General features: G+C 52.1%; 1 protein-coding gene across 1 annotated transcript; it reads left to right on the plus strand.

The window, feature by feature from the left end:
• The first annotated feature begins 13743 nt into the window (after positions 1-13743).
• SLC39A3 (solute carrier family 39 member 3) lies at positions 13744-22453 on the plus strand. Its single transcript, XM_033198283.1, has 3 exons — positions 13744-13951; positions 17619-17927; positions 21491-22453. The coding sequence occupies exons 2-3, from the start codon at positions 17718-17720 to the stop codon at positions 22223-22225; spliced, it is 945 nt and encodes a 314-aa protein (XP_033054174.1). The 5' UTR covers positions 13744-13951; positions 17619-17717; the 3' UTR covers positions 22226-22453.
• Positions 22454-22729: the final 276 nt, after the last annotated feature.

Genomic DNA, 22729 nt, shown 5'->3' on the forward strand with positions numbered 1-22729 from the left:
AAAAAAACAAAAACAAAAAATAAAAAATAGGCCAGGCGCGGTGGCTCATGCCTGTAATCCCAACTCTTTGGGAGGCCAAGGTGGGCGGTCCACTGCACTCCAGCCTGGGCGGCAGAGGAAGTGAGACTCTGTCTCAAAAGAAAAAAAAAAAAATTAGATATGTGTGTGGGCCGCAGTGGTATGTTCATCAAACCCTCTGGGTGACTCTGATGCCCACCAAATTGAAGACCCAATGGTCCCTCTGTGTCCTGCTTCTTGTATTTAGCCAGCCCCTCCACTCCCATCGGATCTGCATCTTATTTATTTTTTTTGAGATGGAGTTTCGCTATTGCTGCCCAGGCTGGAGTTCAATGGCGCGATCTTGGCTCACTGCAATCTCCACCTCCCAGGTTCAAGCGATTCTCCTGCCTCAACCTCCCCGAGTAGCTGGGACTACAGGCACCCGCCACCACGCCCAGTTAATTTTTGTATTTTGGATAGAGACGGGGTTTCACCACCTTGGCCAGGCCGGTCTTGAACTCCTGACCTCAGGTGATCCACCCATCTCGGCCTCCCAGAGTGCTGGGATGACAGGTGTGAGCCACTGTACCCGGCTGGATCCGCAGTGTAAGTCAAACAGCCCAGGTGATGGCGATGCCCCTGTTTGGAGAATCCCACTACGGGAAACACCTGCGGACACTGTCGCAGGAGGCATGTAGCCCAGCCGCAGCTGACACGCCCTTCAGTCTTCGTAGACAACCTCGGCTTATTTCCTCCCATCTCGTGTCCATCACCCGGAAAGCCTGGACAGCCTCTTCCCGGTTGACCCCAAACCCAGCCCAAGCCTTTGAGAGACTCCAGAAAGTTTCTGTTTTGGAATCACCACAGGGTGGAGAAGAGGAGGGGCGGTGAGAGGGAGCTGTCATCCCAGAACCAGCAGCTTCTCTGTGCGACTTGGTGAGAAGCATGTCATAGATAATGGCTGCTCGATCCCACACAAGTTAGAAATAGGGTATTTCTGAATATTCCTGTCAGAGATGCACGGAGCAAAGAAATGGTAATTAAACTTGGGTTTTGTGTAAGTCGTGACTCGGGGCTCCAGGAGTAGGTTGAACCTCTAAGTGTAATCATGGAATTAGGAAGGCTCTGCCCTCTACTTCTCTGCACCCTTGGGGTGCGGTTCCTACAAAACCTGACCCTGCAGGGGCTATGTGGCAAATCCCTCCAGAGTAAGTCCCAGGAAGCAATGCGGAGGAAACAAATAGTGGTTTTCTCTTTTGCAGAATTGGTGCTTCTCAATGGGGGCAGTTGTCCTCCCCGGGACACAGGGTGATGTCTGGGGACATCTGTGGTTGTCACGACTGGGGAGTACGCCTGGCATGGAGTGGGTGGAGGCCAGGGACGCTGCTCAGCACGCTGCAGTGCCCCAGATGCCCCCACTCCAGAGAATAATTCAGCCCCAAATGTCCATAGCACAGAGGAGGAGAAGCCCAGCCACATAATACTCTCTAGATAAATGTGTCAAATAAATCCATGTCCCAAACCGTTTTGGCATTAGGGAAAACAATTTGTCACTGGCTCTGGAATGTGCCGGTATCTTTGAAGGAAAAGATTTCACCCCAAACTGAGTAACATGAAAACCTAAAATAAGTCGGGTGCGGTGGCTCACGCCTGTAATCCCAGCACTTTGGGAGCCCAAGGCGGGCGGATCACGAGGTCAGGAGATCGAGACCATCCTAGCTAACACGGTGAAACCCCGTCTCCACTAAAAATACAAAAAATTCTCTGGGCGCAGTGGTGGGCACCTGTAGTTCCAGCTACTCGGGAGGCTGAGGCAGGAGAATGGCCTAAACCCGGGAGGTGGAGCTTGCAGTGAGCTGAGATCACGCCACTGCACTCCAGCCTGGGCGACAGAGCGAGACTCCGTCTCAAAAGAAAAAAAAAAAAACAAAAAAAACTCAAATGAAGTGACCTTCCCCATCCTGTTCTCCATCTTTCAAAAATATCTTACTTCTTTTTTTTGTTTTTTGAGACGGAGTCTCGCTCTGTCGCCCAGGCTGGAGTGCAGTGGCCAGATCTCAGCTCACTGCAAGCTCCGCCTCCCGGGTTTACACCATTCTCCTGTCTCAGCCTCCGGAGTAGCTGGGACTACAGGCGCCCGCCACCTCGCCCGGCTAGTTTTTTGTATTTTTAGTAGAGACGGGGTTTTACCGTGTTAGCCAGGATGGTCTCGATCTCCTGACCTCGTGATCCACCCATCTCGGCCTCCCAAAGTGCTGGGATTACAGGCTTGAGCCACCGCGCCCGGCAAAAATATCTTATTTCAAATTATTCTTTTTAGAGACAGGGTCTGGCTCTGTTGCCCAGGCTGGAGTGCAGCAGCATGACCATAGCTCACTGTAGCCTCAACCTCCTGGACTCAAATGATCCTCCCACCTCAGCTTTTCAAGTAGCTGGGACTACAGGCATAGATTACCACGCCCAGCTAATTTTATTTATTACTTTCAAATTTTATTTATTTTTTGAGACAGAGTCACACTCTGTCACCGACGCTGGAGTGCAGTGGCGCGATCTCAGCTCACTGCAAGCCTCAACCTCCTGGGTTCAAGCAATTCTCCTGCCTCAGCCTCAACAGTAGCTGGGATTACAGGCGTGCGCCACCATGCCTGGCTAATATTTTTGTGTTTTTAGTAGAGATGGGGTTTTGCCTTGTTGGCCAATTTGGTCTCCAACTCATCTCAAGTGATCCACCCGCCTCGGCCTCCCAAATTGCTGGGATTACAGGGATGAGCTACCGCACCCAGCCTATTTTTAAATTTTAGATTCAGGGGTACATGTGCCCTCCTTCCCTCTTTTCCTTCCTCCCTCCCTCCCTTTCCTCACTTCTTCCCTTCCTTCCTCCTGCCTTACTATGGTATCGAGATGAACCTGGCCAACATGGTGAAACTCCATCTCTACTAAAAATACAAAAATTAGCTGGGCATGGTGGCAGGCACCTGTAATCCCAGTTCCTCGGGAGGCTGAGGCAGGAGAATCGCTTGAACTGGGAGGCAGAGGTTGCAGTGAGCCGAGATCACGCCACTGCACTTCAGCCTGGACAACAAAGCGAGACTGTCTCAAATAAAATAATAAAAAATAATAAAATAAAAAGGCCAGGCACAGTGTCTCATGCCTGTCATCCCAGCACTTAGGTAGGCCCGAGGCGGGAGGATCAACTGAGACCAGGAGTTCGAGACCAGTCTCACCAACATGGAGAAACCCCATCTCTACTAAAAATACGAAATTAGCTGGGTGTGGTGGTGCACGCCTGTAATCCCAGCTACTCGGGAGGCTGAGACAGGAGGATCGCTTAAACCCGGGAGTTGGAGGTTGCAGTGAGCCGACATTGTGCCACTGCACTTCAGCCTGGGCGACAGAGCGAGACTCCGCCTCTAAATAAATAAATAATAAAAAAAAATTTAACATTAGGTTGGAGACCAAATACCGGGTCTTCAGCCTGGGCAACAGAGCGAGAGTCCGCCTCTAAATAAATAAATAATTAATTAAAAAATTAACATTGAGTTGGAGACCAAACACCCCGTCTTCAGCCTGGGCAACAGAGCGAGAGTCCGCCTCTAAATAAATAAATAAATAAATAATAAAAAAATTAACATTGAGTTGGAGACCAAACACCCGGTCTTCAGCCTGGGCAACAGAGCGAGACTCCGACTCTAAATAAATACATTAATTAATTAATATAAATAAATTAATATTGGGTTGGAGACCAAACACCTGGGATGTGGACTCGGAAATGGGGAGCCGGGGCGATTCCGTACGGAGCCGCCAGGGGGCGCGGTAGCCGCGGACACCCACGTGTGTCCGCAGCTGCCGGGGCTGCCATCGACAAGGCGTGGCTCCTCCTGCAGCCGCCCGGGCCAGAGCCTAGGGACCGCCCGGCTCCTAGTGATTTGCTCTTAGAAGCGGGTCTCCTTTCAGAATGACACGGAGAAAACGTCCCCCGAAGCAGGGATGCCCTACCGGGTGCTCGTGCTTTGATGGAGCCAAGAGGATGCACGCAGTGGAGCAGGGAGCCAGGCTGGCCCTGCATAGCTGTGGGATGCAGGGTCAACGACATGAGACGCGGTAACCTGGGCGCGCGAGGACGAGCGAAGCCCACCAGAAACCAGAAATTCTCATCAGCTCAGGATGGTCCTGAATTCTTGCCAAGCCCAGGTAGACTTGGGGAGCCCTGTTCCTCTGTCTCCCTCTCTTTTGTTAACTGTGCCTTTTCAACCTGTATAAATTTTTATTTACTTATTTATTATTTTTTAATTTTAATTTTAATTTTTTTTTTTTTTTGAGATAGAGTCTTGCTCCGTCCCCCAGGCTAGAGCGCAGTGCCATGATCTCGGCTCACTGCAACCTCCGCCTCCTGGGTGCAAGTGATTCTCATGTCTCAGCCTCCAGAGTAGCTGGGAGTATAGTCACACACCACCACGTCTGGCTGTGTATTTCTAGTAGAGCCATCATGCCTGGATAATTTTTTTTTTTTTTTTTTTTTTTTAGAGATGGGATCTTGTGGTGTGGCCTAGGCTGGTTTCAGACTCTTGGCCTTAAGCAGTCCTCCCACCTTGGTCTCCCAAAGTTACAGGTGGGTGCCACTGTGCCAGTCTTCTTCTTTTTCTTCTTCTTCTTCTTTTTTTTTTTTTTTTTTAAGAGATAGGTTCCCCAGGCTGGAGTGCAGTGGCACCATCGTAGCTCACGGCAGCCTTGAGCTCCTGGGCTCAAGTGATCCCCTTACTTCAGCCTCCTGAGTAGCTGGGACTACAGGCATTTTAAAGCTTTTAATGGAAGTGAAACATACCTACACCAAAGTGCTCAAATTATAAGCAAACATCACGGGCAGGGCGTGGTGGCTGACACCTGTAATCCCAGCACTTTGGGAGGCCGAGGCGGGTGGATCACCTGAGGTCAGGAGTTCGAGACCAGCCTGGCTAACATGGCGAAACCCCATTTCTACTAAAAAATACCAACATTAGCCGGGTGTGGTGGTGGGCATCTGTAATCCCAGCTACTCGGGAGACTGAGGCAGGAGAATCGCTTGAACCCAGGAAGTGGAGGTTGCAGTGAGCCGAGATCGCGCCACTGCACTCCAGCCTGGGCAACAAGAGCGAGACTCCATCTCAAAAGAAGTAAACATCATGATGAATTTATTTTCGCGCGGGGAACACGCCCATATCATTGGCACCTACACCGAGAAACCAGACCTAAGCAGTCCCCCACACTCCTGCTACTCACTGCCTACCGAAGGGTGACACTGAGCTAGCGTTTGATGCCATGGATGGGTGGTGCCTGTTTTTGAGAGTTATACAAGTACAATCTGCAAAAGGTACACAAGTGTTTCAGAAGAAAATATAGGGTCTATTTTGGGGTAGGCAAAATTTTCTTAGAGAGAAAGCAAAAAGCACGAACTATAAAGTTTTTTTTATAGTTGAGATGACCCAATTCTCTTAACGAGCAAAACACTTAGAAAGACATTTCGGCCAGGTGCAGTGGCTCACGCCTGTAATCCCAGCACTGTGGAAGGCTGAGGCGGGTGGATCACGAGGTCAGGCGATCGAGACCATCCTGGCTAATACTGTGAAACCCCGTCTCTATTAAAAATACAAAAAATTAGCTGGGCATGGCGGCGGGCACCTGTAGTCCCAGCTACTCGGGAGGTTGAGGCAGGAGAATGGCGTGAACCCGGGAGGCGGAGGTTGCAGTGAGCTGAGATGGCGCCACTGCACTCCAGCCTGGGCAACAGAGGAAGACTCCATCTCAAAACAAACAAAACAAAACCATAATAGCAAACAACTATGCCAGAATAGCTCAAGTTGAAGGACCTGGAAAACAAGTGCTAGCCAGGTGTGGTGACACACACCTATAGTCCCAGCTATTCGGGAGGCTGAGGCGGATGGATTGCCTGAATCCAGGAGTTCAAGACCAGCCTGAGCAACATGGGAAGACTTTGTCTCTACACACACGAAATAATAGGCTGGGCTTGGTGGCTCACGCCTGTAATCTCAGCACTTTCGGAGGCTGAGTCAGGACGATCACTTGAGACCAGGAGTTCAACACCAGCTTAAGTGACATAGTAAGACTCCAGCCTGGCCAATATGGTGAAACCCCATCTCTACTAAAAATACAAAAAGTAGCCAGGCATGGTGGCGGGCGCCTCTAATGCCATCTACTTGGGAGAGTGAGGCAGGAGAATCGCTTGAACCCGGGAGATGGGGGTTGCAATGAGCTGAGATCACGCCATTGAACTCCAGCCTGGGCTACAGAGGGAGACCCCATCTCACAAAAAAAAAAAAAAAAAAAAAAAGGATCTTTACAGTTGAAAAACCTGACATATGTCAGCCAGGTGACCCAGTCAGTGTCAATAGTGGTAAGTTGTTGACTGCATGGATGTTGACATGATGTGAGGAGGATGGAGCCTCACTTCTGCAGTCTTCCTCAAAAACAAACAACAGAAACACAACTCCAGTCCAACGGTGAGAAAACTATCAGGAAACCTCCAATCAAGAAATATTCCAGGCCGGGCACGGTGGCTCACGCCTGTCATCCCAGCACTTTGGGAGGCCGAGGCGGGCGGATCATGAGGTCAGGAGATCGAGACCATCCTGGCTAACATAGGGAAACCCCGTCTCTACTAAAAATACAAAAAAATTAGCCGGGCGTGGTGGCGGACGCCTGTAGTCCCAGCTACTCGGGAGGCTGAGGCAGGAGAATGGCGTGAACCCGGGAGGCAGAGCTTGCAGTGAGCCAAGATCACACCACTGCACTCCAGGCTGGGTGACAGAGCAAGACTCCATCTCAAAAAAAAAAAAAAAAAAAAAAAGAAATATTCCACAACATATCTGACCCGTCGTCCTCAAAACTGTCCAGGTCATGAAATACAAGGAATGTCTGAGAAACTGTCACAGCAAGAGGGGTCTAAGAAGATGTGATGGGTAAATGTCATGTGCGGCGGGGCGTGGTGGCTCACGCCTGTCATCCCAGCACTGTGGGAGGCTGAGGCAGGAGGATCACTTGAGGTCAGGAGTTTAAGACCAGCCTGGCCAACATGGAGAAACCCCGTTTCTACTAAAAATACAAAAAATTAGCAGAGCATGGTGGTGGGCACCTGTAGTCCCAGATACTTGGGAGATGGAGGCACGAGAATCACTTGAACTTGGATGGAGGTTGCGATGAGCTGAGATTGCACCACTGCACTCCAGCCTGGGCGACAAGAGTGAGACTCCGTCTCCAAAAAAAAAAAAAAAAAAAAAAAACCCAAAACCAAAAACAAACAAACAAACGAAAACACCACGTTTATATTTCAGTGAATTTTCTTTTTCTTTTTGAGATGGAGTTTCACTTTTGTTGCCCAGGCTAGAGTGCAATGGCGCCATCTCAGCTCACTGCAACCTCCGCCTCCTGGATTCAAGTGATTCTCCCGCCTCAGCCTCCCGAGTAGCTGGGATTACGGACATGCGCCACCACGCTTGGCTAATTTTGTATTTTTAATAGAGGCGGGGTTTCTCCATGTTGGTCAGGCTGGTCTTGAACTCCTGACCTCAGGTGATCCACCAGCCTCAGACTCCCAAAGTGCTGGGATTACAGGCCTGAGCCATCGTGCCCGGCTTTCAATGAATTTTCTTATGCTCTTCACCTAGATTCACTTGTTCTTAACATTTTGCCAAATTTTCTTTTTTTCTTCTTATGTGTGTGTATCTGTGTATAATAATCATTATTTTTTTTTGCCGAACAATTCAGATGAAAGTTCCAGACATCTTGTATTGTATATCTCCTAAGAACAAGGACATTCTGTTACATAAATACAGCATAATTGTTAAATTCAGGAAATTAAACAATACTGAATATTGGCATAACATGATTATTTAATATACAGTCTATATTCAAATTTTGTCCGTTGTTTGTTTGTTTTTTTTGTTTTTGTTTTTGAGATGGAATTTTGCTCTTGTCGCCCAGGCTGGAGTGCAGTGGACAAATCTCAGCTCACTGCAACCTCCGCCCCCTGGGTTCAAGTGATTCTCCCACCTAGCTGGTATTACAGGTCCAGCTAATTTTTGTATTTTTAATACAGACAGGGTTTCACCATGTTGGCCAGCCTGGTCTCAAACTGATCTCAAGTGATCCACCTGCCTTGGCCTCCCACTGTGCTGGGATTACAAGCGTGAGCCACCGTGCCTGGCACTTTTTGTTGTTGCTTGTTTGTTTGTTTGTTTGTTTCGGTTTTTGAGACAGGGTCTTTCTCTGTTGTCCAGGCTGGAGGTCAGTGGCAGAATCATAGTTCACTGTAGCCTTGAACTCCTGGGCTCAAGCAATCCTCTCTCCTCCAAGTAGCTGGGGTGACAGGTGTGCGTTACCACACCTGGGAAATTAATTTTTTTTTTTTTTTGTAGAGATAGGGTCTCACTATGTTGCTTAGGCTGGTCTTGAACTCCAGGGCTCAAACGATCTTCCTGCCTCAGCTTCCCAAAGTGCTGGGATTATAAGGCATGAGCCACCGTGCCCGGCGTCTTGTTTTATTTTGTATTTTTGTGATTATCTTCCTGGATTGAGACTCTTTTCTTATATTTATTCACCTCTTATATTGGTTCTCCTGTGAACTGCTCATTCATCTTCCTTCCCATTTTTATTTGAGGATGTTTATTTTCTATCAAGGGCTCTGTCTCCTATAATATCAACATTTTTCTCCCAGCCTGTTTCTTGTCTATTAAACCCATTCATGGTGTTTTTTTACTATGGAAGATTTTTGAAATACTCAATGCAGTCAAATGTGTCAGTTTTTTTTTTTTTTTTTTTGAGAGAGAGATAGGGTTTCATCATCTTGCTCAGGCTTGTCTCCCAACTCCTGGGCTTAAGAGATCCTCCTACCTCAGCCTCCCAGAGTGCTGGGATGATAGGCACGTGTCACTGTGCTGCTTTTATTTTATTTTATTGTTTAGTGTTTTTTTCTATTGCACTCTGAAGACACCTGCTCCTACATAGCTTCTGGAGCATAGGAGGTTTTCTTTTTTCTTTTTCTTTTTCTTTTTTTTTTTTTTTTTGTTTGAGACGGAGTCTTGCTCTGCCACCCAGGCTGGAGTGCAGTGGCCGGATCTCAGCTCACTGCAAGCTCCGCCTCCCGGGTTCACGCCATTCTCCTGCCTCAGCCTCCGGAGTGGCTGGGACTAGAGGTGCCCACCACCTCGCCCGGCTAGTTTTTTGTATTTTTTAGTAGAGATGGGGTTTCACTGTGTTAGCCAGGATGGTCTGGATCTCCTGACCTCGTGATCCGCCCGTCTCGGCCTCCCAAAGTGCTGGGATTACAGGCTTGAGCCACCGCGCCCGGCCAGGAGGTTTTCAAAAACACATGCTGAATGAATCAAAGCTCAAAGCTTATGTAGCTCCTTCTCTGAGCAGCCTGATTCGCCAAACAATCATGAATAAATATCGCATGCTGTGAATTCCCCTTAGGAAGTAGTCGTCCTGTGGCGTCTACCTGGTGTGCTCGTGTTACAAGCCATCTTTTTCTTGTCATGAGTTATGGAAAACAGAAACAGAGTCGGATCACTCTGCATCTGATAATAAAAATAGCTACCACAAACTGCGTGTTCCACAAGACGATGTCAGCTCCACGCAGGCAGAAAATGGCATTAAATGCTAAGAACTTGTAGATGTCTCATTTATAGCCTCTGCAAAACTGAACTCTGTCTTTTGACGCCTTCAATCTCTGTGCCTCCTCCGGTCTTTCCTATTTTAGTGAGCACCAGAATCCATCCGATGGCGCAGAGCAGAAAACCAGAAGTCATCCCCAACACCTCCTTCTCCTGCAACCCACACAGACAAACCAGTGCCAAGTCCTGTCAATTCACCCTCCAAAATATTTCTCAAACTCACTCACTGTCCTTTCTCCTGTCAATGCCCTCAGCTAAACTACCATCAAGTCTTAGAAATAGAGATAGTCTCACTATGTTGCCCAGGCTGGTCTCGAACTCCTGGGCTCAAGCGATCTTCCTTCCTTGGCTTCCCCATGTGCTAGGATTGCAGGCGTGTGCCAAGGCACCCAGCCCAACTCTTTTTTTTTTTTTTTTTTTTTGAGACGGAGTCTTGCTCTGCCGCCCAGGCTGGAGTGCAGTGGCCGGATCTCAGCTCACTGCAAGCTCCGCCTCCCGGGTTCACGCCATTCTCCTGTCTCAGCCTCCCGAGTAGCTGGGACTACAGGCGCCCGTCTCGTCGCCCGGCTAGTTTTTTGTATTTTTTAGTAGAGACGGGGTTTCACCGTATTAGCCAGGATGGTCTCGATCTCCTGACCTCGTGATCCGCCCGTCTCGGCCTCCCAAAGTGCTGGGATGACAGGCTGGAGCCACCGCGCCCGGCCCCCAGCCCAACTCTTGCCCCGAGGACTCTGAAGTAGTCTCCGTGCTTCCATTCTTGCTTCTCTATAATTCAGGCTTTCTTTACACACGAGTCGAAATAATCTTAAGACATAAAATTAGATGACAACCCTCACCTACTTAACATCCTTCAGTGAATCACACAGCACTTACGGTAACATCCAAGTTCCACAGCACGGGCTACGGGACTGTCCCTAATCTCCCATCTCCCCACTGTTCACGGACATTTAGCCAGGCTGGCTTTCCAACTCCTCAAATGCAGCAAACCCTTCTCCATCTTTTTGTCAACTATCCTGTCTCCTCTCCCTACTTCTCAGTACTTTTTTTTTTTTTTTTTTGAGATGGAGCCTTGTTCTGCTGCCCAGACTGGAGTGCAGTGGCATGATCTTGGCTCACTGCAACCTCCACCTCACAAGTTCAAGCGATTCTCCTACCTCAGCTTCCCGAGTAGCTGGAATTACAGGTGCCCACCTCCATGCCCTGCTAATTTTTTTTTTTTTTTGAGACAGAGTCTCGCTTTGTCACCCAGGCTGTAGTGCAGTGGTGTGATCTCAGCTCACTGTAAGCTCCACCTCCTGGGTTCATGCAATTCTCCTGCCTCAGCCTCCCGAGTAGCCGGGACTACAGGTGCCCGCCACCACACCTGGCTAATTTTTTTTGTATTTTTTAGTAGAGATGGGGTTTCACTGTATTAGCCAAGATGGTCTCGATCTCCTGACCTCATGATCTGCCCGCCTCAGCCTCCCAAAGTGCTGGGATTACAGGCATGAGCCACCGTGCTTGGCCATGCCCTGCTAATTTTTTATATTTTTGGTAGAGACGGGGTTTCACCATGTTGGCCAGGCTAGTCTTGAACTCCTGACCTCAAGTGGTCTGCCCACCTCAGCCTCCCAAAGTGCTGGGATTACAGGTGCGAGCCACTGCACCCAGCCTTCTTAGTATATTTGACTTGGCTAATTCCTGCACAGAAGTCTCTCTCTTTCTTTCTTCACAGAACTTAGTATGACCTATAGTTTTTCTGGTATGTAGGTGTATTAGTTATCTATTGCCATATGACAATATTCCCCCCAAACTTAGTGCCACCAGGCATGGTGGCTCATGCCTGTAATCTCAGCACTTTGGGAGGCTGAGGTGGGAGGATTTCCTGAATCCAGGCATTCAAGACTGGCTTGTGTGACATTAGGTAAAAAATTAGCTAGGCATGGTGGCACATGCTCCCAGGTACTCGGGAGGCTAAGATGGGAGGACTGCTTGAGCCCTGGAGGTCATGGCTACAATGAACTATGATTGCACCATTGCACTCCAGCCTGGGTGATGGGGCAGGACCCTCTCTCAAAATACAAGCAAACACAAAAATAAGTGGCTTGAAACAGCACTTATTATCTCAGTTTCTCTGGATCAGGAATTCAGGTGCAGTTCATATGGGTCTTCTGTTTTCAGGGTCTTTGTCCTTCTTTCTTTTCTTCTTTCAATCTCCCTCTTTCATTCTTTCTTTCCTATCTTTCTCTCTCTCTCTCTCTCTCTCTCTTTCTTTCTTCCTTTTTTATTTTTGAGATGGAGTCTCGCTGTGTTGCCTGGGCTGGAGTGCAGTGGCCGGATCTCAGCTCACTGCAAGCTCCGCCTCCCGGGTTTACGCCATTCTCCTGCCTCAGCCTCCCGTGTAGCTGGGACTACAGGCGCCTGCCACCTTGCCCGGCTAGTTTTTTTTTGGTATTTTTAGTAGAGACGAGTTTTCACCATGTTAGCCAGGATGGTCTTGATCTCCTGACCTTGTGATCCACCCGTCTCGGCCTCCCAAAGTGCTGGGATTACAGGCTTGAGCCACTGCGCCTGGCCTCTTCCTTTTCTTTGAGACAGGGTCTCACTCTGTTGCCCAGGCTGGAGTGTAATGGTATGATTTCAGCTCACTGTCACCTCTGCCTCCTAGGTCCAAATGATTCTGATGCCACAGCCTCCTGAATAGCTGGGACTACAGGTGCCCGCCACCATGCCCAGCTAATTTTGGTATTTTTAGTAGAGATGGGGTTTCGCCATCTTGGCCAGGCTGGTCTCAAACTCCTGACTTTAACTGACTTGCCCACCTCGGCCTTCCAAAGTGCTGGGATTACAGGTGTGAGCCGCTGTATACAGCCCTGTTTTAGGGTCTTTCAAAGGTTGCAATTGAAGTGAAGCCGTCAATCAAAAGCTCACCTGGAGCAGGACCCTCTTCCATGATAATAGTCATGACTGTAGGCAGCGTTTGGTTCCTTATGGGCTGTTGTGCTGAGGGTCTCATTGCCTTGCTGACCGTTGGCTGGAGGACACTCTCAGTTCCTTTCCCTGTGGATCTCTCCAGCATCTTAGCTTGCTTTGTCAAGGCGTGTAGGCTGAGAAGGTGAGAGACAGGCTCTGCTAGGAAAACAGAAGTCACAGTCTCTCAGAGCCTAATCGCAGAACGACATCCTATTCGTTTGCCATTTTCTATTTGTTGGAATCAAGTCATCAGGCCAAGTGCAGTGGCTCATGCCTGTCATCCCAGCACTTTGGGAGCGCAAAGCAAGAGGATCACCTGAGGTCAGGAGTTTGAGACCAGCTTGGCCAACATGGTGAAACCCCGTCTCTACTAAAAACACAAAAATTAGCTGGAGTGGTGGCATGCGACTATAATTGCGTCTACTCGAGAGGATGAGGCAGGAGAATCGCTTGAACACGGGAGTTGGACGTTGCAGTGAGCCAAGATCGCGCCACTGCACTCCAGCCTGAGTGACAAAAGCAGGACTCTGTCTAAAAAAAAAAAAAATTTTTTTTTTTTTTAGAGATAGGGTCTCACTATGCTGCCCAGGCTGGCCTTGAACTCCTGGACTCAAGCGATCCTCCCGCCTCGGTCTCTTAAAGTGCTGGGATTACAAGTGTGAGCCACTGCGCCCTGCCAAGATTTGGTTTTTAACTTATGCGTTACCTCATATACTTATTTTTTCATGGTTTGAACATGTAACATCTACTTTCTCAGCAATTTTGCAGTTTGCAATACATTGTCACGAGCTGTAGCCACTGTGATGTACTGTCGATCTGTTGGACTTATTCCTCCTGCCTATCAACAGAGATTTGTTGAAGGGATGAAGCTGCTTCTTCAGCCGTCCGTAAGGGGATCAGCAGCGAGGACGCTGAGAGAGGAGCCGCTTGCGTTGGAAATCACTTCCCGTCCACACCTCCAAGCTCCTTCCAAGCGGGATTCAGCACCAGATGCCCCTGGACAGCTCTGGAAACCCAATCCTGCCGGAACCGTTCCTCGCCGATCCGAGTTTCCCGTCCGGGCCGCTTGGTGGCTGCGCCCGCCGCTCAGCGGGAGGAAACCCCTTTCCTGTGCCGGTAGAAGAGGTGGAGTAGCATATGAGTGGCAGGTTCCGCAGCCAATAGTATGGAAAGTTCTGCCAGCAGCTCTCAGGGAGGCCAATGGGCAGGGGCGTGGGCGGGGCGTGGGCCAGCAGCGCTGAGCGGGGCCTCTCCAGGCCGCGTCTGTGGGGTCGAGACTACGCGGCGGTTGGGCGGGGAGCGGCGCCTGTCGGGGGACGAAGGTTCCCCGGGAGGTAGGTGCGGGCTGAGAGAGGACCCGGGGCGGCGGGGCGGGGCGGCGCTGGGCGGCCAGTGGTCTGGTGGATTTTACCCGCACGTTAGCCGAGGCCCGACTCCGTTATCTGGCAGCGCGAGGCACACAGAAGGCGCTCAATAAGTGCTGATTGAATGAATGAGCCCGCGCCCTCCGCATCCCGGCCCGAGCAGCCTACAGTTTGAGAGCGTGCAGGCCACCCTCACCTTCACTGTGCAGCCTGAGGCATCCAGATGCCGGACAGGTCTTTATTGGGCGCCTACTGTGTGCCTGGGTGGCTCTGCGCTGGGTGCAGCTGGCCCAGAGCAAGACAGACAGCCTGGTCCCGCCTAACTCACCGCCTGGGGTGGGGGTGGGGGGGGGGCAGGACGACTTTAATCGACTTAAAATAATGTAATTCCTAGTTCCCTCTGCAGCACAACATAAAAGAAAATAACACCAGGGAAGGGGGCGGGGAAGGCTGTGAGTGGAGACATCTGAGCAGTGACCCGAAGACCTGAATGCAGGGAGGTAGCGGGGCCATGAGACGCTTGGCGCTGATAATGGGGGAGAAATCCCAGTTGGGGAAAACTCAAGGACCAGGGGAGGAGCTGAGATTCCTCCAAAGAATGGTGACATTTTGGGGTCCAGGGTGAAACCGACTCCATTTTGGGCCATTGCATCAGGTAATGCGGCCCTTATCAGTGCCCACAGGCTTCCGCTCCTCCCTGTGTTCAGCCAGCGGTTTTTTAGTGTCTGTTGTGCACCAGGCCTTCCGGCGGGTTCAGGGATATGGTTTAGGGCGGAAGTCAGCCACGGTCAGAGAAGGAGGCTCCTTTTTTTTTTTCTTTTTTTTGAGAGGGAGTCTCACTCTGCAGCCTGGGCTGGAGTGCAATGGCACGATCTCGGCTCACTGTAACCTCCGCCTCCTGGGTTGAAGTGATTCTCCTGCCTCAGCCTCCCGAGTAACTGGGATTACAGGCGCGTACCAGCATGCCCAGCTAATTTTTTTTTTTTTTTTTGAGACAGAGTCTTACTCTGTCACCTAGGCTGGAGTGCAATGGCGTGATCTTGGCTCACTGCAACCTCCACCTCCTGGGTTCAAGTGATTCTCCTGCCTAAGCCTCCCGAGTAGCTGGGATTACAAGTGCCCACCACCACACACAGCTAATTTTTGTATTTTTAGTAGAGACAGTGTTTCACTGTGTTGGACAGGCTGGTCTTGAACTCTTGACCTCAGGTGATCTGCCCACTTCAGCCTCCCAAAGTGCTGGGATTACAGGCATGAGCCACCACGCCTGGCTGAGGGAGGCCCTTTTAAGGGGTCCTGGATGCAGTGAAGCAAGAGAGAAGAAGGAGGCATCACTGGAAAGTCAGGAGAGAGCAGTGTTCCAGGTGGAGAGAAGAGAACCAGAGGTCCTGAGGCATGAGTGAGCTTGGCACAGAAAGGACCAGTGTGGGCCAAGGCGAGGCAGCAGCTTGTCGTGCAGAGCCTCAGCCTCAGGGTACAGAGTTTAGACTTTATTTTGGGGCATGGGGAAGCCATGAACCACCACCATCCAATAGAACGTTCTACAGTGACAAGAGTGTTCCCTTTGCTGTCAAATATGATAACCACAGAAGTCAAGTAGGCTTGTGTGACTACTGAGCACTTTGAATGTGGCCAGGGAGACTGAGGAGTGGAATTTTACAGTTTATTTAGTTTGTTTATTTATTTATTTTTTTGAGACGGAGTTTTGCTCTTGTCACCCAAGCTGGAGTGCAGTGATGCCATCTTGGCTCACTGCAAACTCCGCCTCCTGAGTTCAAGCGATTCTCTTGCTTCAGCCTCCCGAGTAGCTGGGATTACAGGCGTCAGCCACCATATCCGGCTAATTTTTGTATTTTCAGTAGAAATGGGGTTTCACCATGTTGGTCAGGGTGGTCTTGAACTCCTGACCTCAGGTGATCCACCCGCCTCAGCCTCCCAAAGTGCTGGGATTGCAGGTAAGGGTTAATAGGGTTGTAACTAGAAGTCATAGTAGGAATTGGCTAAGTGGGCGGAATGCTATGCTTTGTTGTTTAGATTTGTGGAGTATAGGTATAATTGCTAAGATGAGAATGGATAGAAGGAGGGCCAGTACACCTCCTAGCTTATTAGGGACGGATCGTAGGATTGCGTACGCAAATAGGAAGTATCACTCTGGTTTGATATGAGGTGGGGTGTTTAGTGGGCCACCGCACCCCGCCTGGATTTTTTTTAGTTTTGATGAACTTTTTTATTTTTTTTTTTGAGACAGTGTATTAGTCAGGGTTCTCTAGAGGGACACAACTAATGGAATAGTTATATATATAAATGAGAATTTATTAAGTATTAACTTACATGCTTACAAGATCCCACAGTTGTCTGTAGATTGAGAAGCGAAGAAAACCAGTACGAGTTCTAAAACTGAAGAACTGGCCTGGTGCGGTGGCTAGCACCTATAATCCTAACACTTTGGGAGGCCAGGGCACGCAGATCACGAGGTCAGGAGTTCGAGACTAGCCTGGCCAACATGATGAAACCTCGTCTCTACTAAAAATACAAAAAAAATTAGCTGGGAGTGGTGGCGCATGTCTGTAATCCCAGTTACTAGGGAGGCTGAGGCAGGAGAATCTCTTGAACCCAGGAGGCGGAGGTTGCAGTGAGCAGAGATTGTGCCATTGTACTCCAGCCTGGCAACAGAGCGAGACTCTGTCTGAAAAAAAAGCTGGCTGGGCGCGGTGACTCAAGCCTGTAATCCCAGCACTTTGGGAGGCCGAGACGGGCGGATCACGAGGTCAGGAGATGGAGACCATCCTGGCTAACCCGGTGAAACCCCGTCTCTACTAAAAAATACAAAAAACTAGCCAGGCGAGGTGGCGGGCGCCTGTAGTGCCAGCTACTCGGGAGGCTGAGGCAGGAGAATGGTGTAAACCCAGGAGGCGGAGCTTGCAGCTGAGATCCGGCCACGGCACTCCATCCAACCTGGGCAACAGAGTGAGACTCTGTCTCAAAAAAAAAAAAAAAAAAAAGGCCGGCGCGGTGGCTCAAGCCTGTAATCCCAGCACTTTGGGAGGCCGAGACGGGCGGATCACGAGGTCAGGAGATCGAGACCATCCTGGCTAACATGGTGAAACCCCGTCTCTACTAAAAAATACAAAAAACTAGCCGGGCGACATGGCGGGCGCCTGTAGTCCCAGCTGCTTGGAGGCTGAGGCAGGAGAATGGCGTAAACCCAGGAGGCGGAGCTTGCAGTGAGCTGAGACCCGGCCACTGCACTCCAGCCTGGGCGGCAGAGCGAGACTCCGTCTCAAAAAAAAAAAAAAAAAAAAAAAAAAAAGGCCGGACGCGGTGGCTCACGCCTGTAATCCCAGCACTTTGGAAGGCCAAGGCAGGCAGATCACCTGAGGTCAGGAGTTTGAGACCAGCCTGGCCAACATGGCGAAACCCTGTCTCTACTAAAAATACAAAAATCAGTCGGGTGTGGTGGCAGTCGCCTATAATCCCAGCTACTTGGGAGGCCGAGGCGAGAGAATCGCTTGAACCCGAAAGGTGGTGGTTGCAGTGAGCTGAGATCGCGCCACTGCACTGCAGCCTGGGTGACAGAGTGAGTCTCCGTCTCAAAAAAAAAAAAAGAAGGCTAATGCAATGCCCCTGCTGTTCACAGTTGCCGGACTAAGCCATGAGCCTCCAACTGCGTGGCTGGGCTCGGTAGCACATCGTGGGGTTTGGCCCTGCGGTGACCAGAGCAACCCAAGCCGCCACCATGGTGAAATTGCTAGTGGCCAAAATTCTTTGCATGGTGGGCGTGTTCTTCTTCATGCTGCTTGGCTCCCTGCTCCCCGTGAAGATCATCGAGACAGATTTTGAGAAGGCCCATCGCTCCAAAAAGATCCTGTCTCTCTGCAACACCTTTGGAGGAGGGGTGTTCCTGGCCACGTGCTTCAATGCTCTGCTGCCTGCTGTGAGGGAAAAGGTAAGGGCTCCCTGGGTGCTCGCAGCAGCCCTTGGCACCTTATGGCCAAGGGACTCTGATGCATTTTCAGCACTGATACCAAGTTCGGTGGAGGCCTTGATGCTGTGAGGGTGACGGAAAGTAGGAAGTGAATTTGCTGTGTGATTGTGAACTGGTTGCTTTCTGTCTCTGTGCTCTCCCAGCTAAACAAGGGGCTTGGACCAGACCTGGGATTCCCAACAGGTGGACTTGTCGGTTGTCACCTGATAATCAGACCAGACCACCCACCCAGGTAGCACACACTCTGTCCTGAAGCTGGAAAACATGGCCTCTCTTCAGTTCCTGTATCAGTCAGCTACTGCTACGTAACAAATTACAGCAAACTTAGCATCTTAAGACTACCCACGTTTATCATCTCACAGTTTCTGTGAGGCAGGGATCTATCTGGGCACTGCTTCAGGATGTCACAAGGCAGCAGTCAAAATGTCTCCTGGGCTGTGGTCTCATCTCAACGTTCAACCGGGGATGGGTCAGCCTCTAAACTCATGTGGTTGTAAGCCAGGTTCAGTTCCTCATCAATTGTCAGACTGAAGATGTCTGTCAGTCAGTGTCTGTTGGCCGGGGGCAGCCCTCAGAGCCTGGCCATGTGGGCCTCCCCGGCATGGCCAGTTCCTTCATCAGCAAATGGAGAAGATGGCCATGCCTCCATGTAAGACAGAGGGCACAGTCCAGTGTCATACAGAGATGGCGGCGTATCCCTTCCCCTCTGCCCCAGTGTCCTTCCGTTAGAAGCAAGTTCAACTTCCTCCCACACTCAAGTGGCCAGGACCTCACAGGGTATGTCTGTCAGGAGGCAGGGGCTTCTGGCGCCATCTTGGAGTCTGTCCACCCTGACTCCTGATGGCATCGTCCTCTGGTAACCTGTTCCTTGAGCTCTCCTACATCAGCAGCCCAGAGTATGGGTCCCCTGTCGGGCCACACTGACCAGCCCTGGCCATGCTTGCTGGGGGACACTGGGTGAGTAAGGGGCTTCCTCTCTGGGCCGGATGTGACGGTTGAGTTTGGGTTGGTTACTTGCTTGGTGGAGATGTGAGGACCCCCTATTCTTCCTCCCAGTGAAAGCACAGAAGCCCTAAACTAACCACCCCGCCCTGGCCCTGCTTTTCCTCGTGCCTGGTGTCCAGAAAGGAGGAGAGGGGCTGTTGTCTGGGATTAAATCCTCTGAGCCTGTTAGTGTGGCAGGGTGGAGTTCCAGGGTGGCCCCCGAGCTTCCAGCCCCTGCTCCACACACCCTGTGCTGTTTCCTGCCCTCGAGTGTGAGTGGGGCTGGGACTGCCGTGGGTGTCACTCCTGCCATTATGTCAGAATCCCAGCAGAGGGGATTTTTTTGCAGCTGTGATGACCGACCCATATCAGTTAACACGGTTCATCGGAAGGGAGGGGGTGGGCCTGGCCTAATCAGGTGAGCTGCTCCCCCTCCTGCTGGCCTTGGAGAAGCAAAAAGCCAGGGTGTGCCAGGAGAGGGGCATGAAGTGAGGATCCAAGGGCAGCCTCTCGGTGCCGGGAGCTGTCCCCGCCAACAGCCAGCCAGGACACAGGGGCCTCAGTCCACAGCCACGAGGAGGTTGACTCTCCCAGCCTCCAGCGAGCTTGGAAGAGGACCCTGGGCGTCAGTGAGATCTCAGCCCTGATGACACCCTGGTTCCAGCCCCGCGAGACCTGGAGCATAGAGCCCAGCTAGGCCACACCTGGATTCCTGCCATTCAGAGCCGAGACACCCCCTTCCTGCTGTTCTGCGTGGCTGAGTCTGCGTTCATTTGTTACGCAGCGTGTGAAGACTGACATCAGTGCTGCGAGGATGGAGATCTTGGTCGTCTCTGATGTCTCCTGCATCCCAGAGGCCACTGCCAGCCCCCTTTTCCCCCAGAGTCATGGCGTCACCCCTGTCACCCTCTGACTGCAGGCCTGGGCGACTGCAGGGAGCTCGCTTTTCCCTCCCCCTCATCACAGTGGCCTTCTCACAGCACCTAAACCTTCCCCTGCCGTTCCCCTGCCCTCGGGCTCGCCAGGCGGGTGAGGTCCCTCCTCCTGAGCCCCCAGCGTCACCCACTGCAGGGCCAGGCTCTCAGTCACCCCTGGAAAATGGTGCCTGGTTCACAGCTCCTGTGCGTCTGCCTCATCTCTCCTGATCAATGTCCGTCTGTTGGGAGTAACTAGAGTTCCTTGTGAGCTTGTCCCCAAGCGAGGCATGCACCAGCCGGTGGTCAGTGAGGGAGTTAAGTGGCTTCTCCGTGGAAACACAGCCTTCTGCTGCAGCAGAGGCTCACCCAGCGTGATCTGCCCCGAGGAAACACTGAGTGATATCTGGGGACGTTGTGGTTGTCGGGATTGGGGATGCTTCTGGCCTGGAGTGGGTGGAGGCCAGAGACACTGCTCAGCAGCACCCTGCAGTGCCCAGGACGGCCCCATCCCAGAGAACAATCCAGCCCCAAATGTCAACACCTCTCCCCTACCCAAGTTGTGAAAATAAAAAATGTTTCCGGACATTGCCAGGTGTGCACACGGGCAGAATCGCCGTGGTTGAGAACTACCGTGTACGTGTGTGTGCGCTTGTGTGTGCACCTGTGTGTGTGCGTGCGCATGTGCGTCTGTGTGTGTGCGTTTGTGCGTGTGTGCGCGCGCGCGCAGGTTGTAATGCAGCCTGCTGGGAAGGAAGCAGGGAAGCAGGTGTTGTGAGTGTCGGGCATGTTCTGATTTTCTCCTGCTTTGGTCTCGAGGTCTTTCTGGAGGGTGGCTGTGAACCCTGGCCCTGTCCTGACAGGGCTCCAGGGAGCTGTTGTGGGTGTTTACAGCCTGCCTTCACGGGACACTTCATCCTGGCGCATAGCCCAATGCCTGCGTGTCCGCCCCATGAGTGGTTGTCCCTCCCTTAGGAGCGTGTACCTCTTGCAGACGCCCTGCGGCTCCTGTCTGACCTGCATCTAGTTTTTTCCCACCAAAGTCTCCCCTCGCTAGGAGAGCCCTGACCGGGAGGAGAGTCGGGGCTGGGCGTGTCAGGGAAGCACAGAGGAGGCCCCGCAGCAGAACACCCAAGGCCAGTACAGCTCTTTATCATTTATTTTGAGCTGGAGTCTCGCTCTGTCAGCCTGGCTGGAGTGCAGTGGCGCGATCTCAGCTCACTGCAGCCTCCACCTCCTGGGTTCAAGCCATTCTCCTGCCTCAGCCTCCCGAGTAGCTGGGATGACAGGCGCCCGCCACCACACCCGGCTAATTTTTGTATTTTTAGTAGAGATGGGTTTCCTTTCCCCATGTTGGCCAGGCCGGTCTCGAACTCCTGGGCTCCAGCGATCCGCCCGCCTTGGCCTCCCAAAGTGCTGGGATCACGGGCGTGAGCCACCGCCCCCAGCTCGTTTGTTTGTTGTTAATCAATCACAGATAAGCCCTTCCTCTCCCACTTGTTTTAACCTCTGTGTGAATCGGGGATTTCTGGACTTCGTTTTGAACGGTGACATCTGGCCGGTCCTGTCGCCTCCACCCCTGAGTGTGGGTCTCTCTCTCTCTCTCTCGGGTGTCCCTGGCTGCAGCTCCAGAAGGTCCTGAGCCTCGGCCACATCAGCACCGACTACCCGCTGGCCGAGACCATCCTCCTACTGGGCTTCTTCATGACCGTCTTCCTGGAGCAGCTGATCCTGACCTTCCGCAAGGAGAAGCCGTCCTTCATCGACCTGGAGACCTTCAACGCCGGCTCGGACGTGGGCAGCGACTCGGAGTACGAGAGCCCCTTCATGGGGGGCGCGCGGGGCCATGCGCTCTACGTGGAGCCCCACGGCCACGGCCCCAGCCTGAGCGTGCAGGGCCTCTCGCGTGCCAGCCCTGTGCGCCTGCTCAGCCTGGCCTTCGCGCTGTCGGCCCACTCGGTCTTCGAGGGCCTGGCCCTGGGCCTGCAGGAGGAGGGGGAGAAAGTGGTGAGCTTGTTCGTGGGGGTGGCTGTCCACGAGACGCTGGTGGCCGTGGCCCTGGGCATCAGCATGGCCCGGAGTGCCATGCCCCTGCGGGACGCAGCCAAGCTGGCAGTCACTGTGAGCGCCATGATCCCCCTGGGCATCGGCCTGGGCCTGGGCATCGAGAGCGCCCAGGGCGTGCCGGGCAGCGTGGCCTCCGTGCTGCTGCAGGGCCTGGCGGGCGGCACCTTCCTCTTTATCACCTTCCTGGAGATCCTGGCCAAGGAGCTGGAGGAGAAGAGTGACCGTCTGCTCAAGGTCCTCTTCCTGGTGCTGGGCTATGCCGTCCTGGCCGGGATGGTCTTCCTGAAGTGGTGAGCAGCCTCGCCATTGTCCCCTCCGCCGGAGCCCGCCGGGAGCCCTGGGCCGGACACAGGCCGCGTCCCCTGGCCCCGCCTCCCCTGAGAGCAAGCACTGTGGCCCCGGGCCACCGTCTGTGCACAAGGGGCCTCCCGGAACCAGGCTGTGCCCCCTGATCCTACACCCCGAGTCTCAGAGCACTGCTACTTTTTAAAATACTTCTTTCTCTTAAAAGTCTTTACCAAAGCTGTGTGGCCATGTCAACCTTGGGCTGAGGGGTGTGGCAACCCGCGGGCGGGAGGGCCGGGGCCTGGGTCCAGGTGAGAACAGTCAGGACCCTCCTCTCCCTGCTGCACACCCCCAGCCTGTGGAGAAGGACGGGAGCATTAGGCTGCTGTCGCCAGAGTGGGGGCTGCACCGCCTGTGCCTCCGGAACCAGCTGGGAGTCCTGAAGGCCCGTCCTCTGCCCTGCTCTGTTGCCAAGATCTCGCCACCCGAGTCCCGAGAGTGTCTTGAGGCTTA

The sequence above is a fragment of the Trachypithecus francoisi genome, unplaced genomic scaffold (genome assembly GCF_009764315.1).
Source record: "Trachypithecus francoisi isolate TF-2019V2 unplaced genomic scaffold, Tfra_2.0 Lachesis_group5, whole genome shotgun sequence".
Classification (NCBI taxonomy): Eukaryota; Metazoa; Chordata; class Mammalia; order Primates; family Cercopithecidae; genus Trachypithecus; species Trachypithecus francoisi.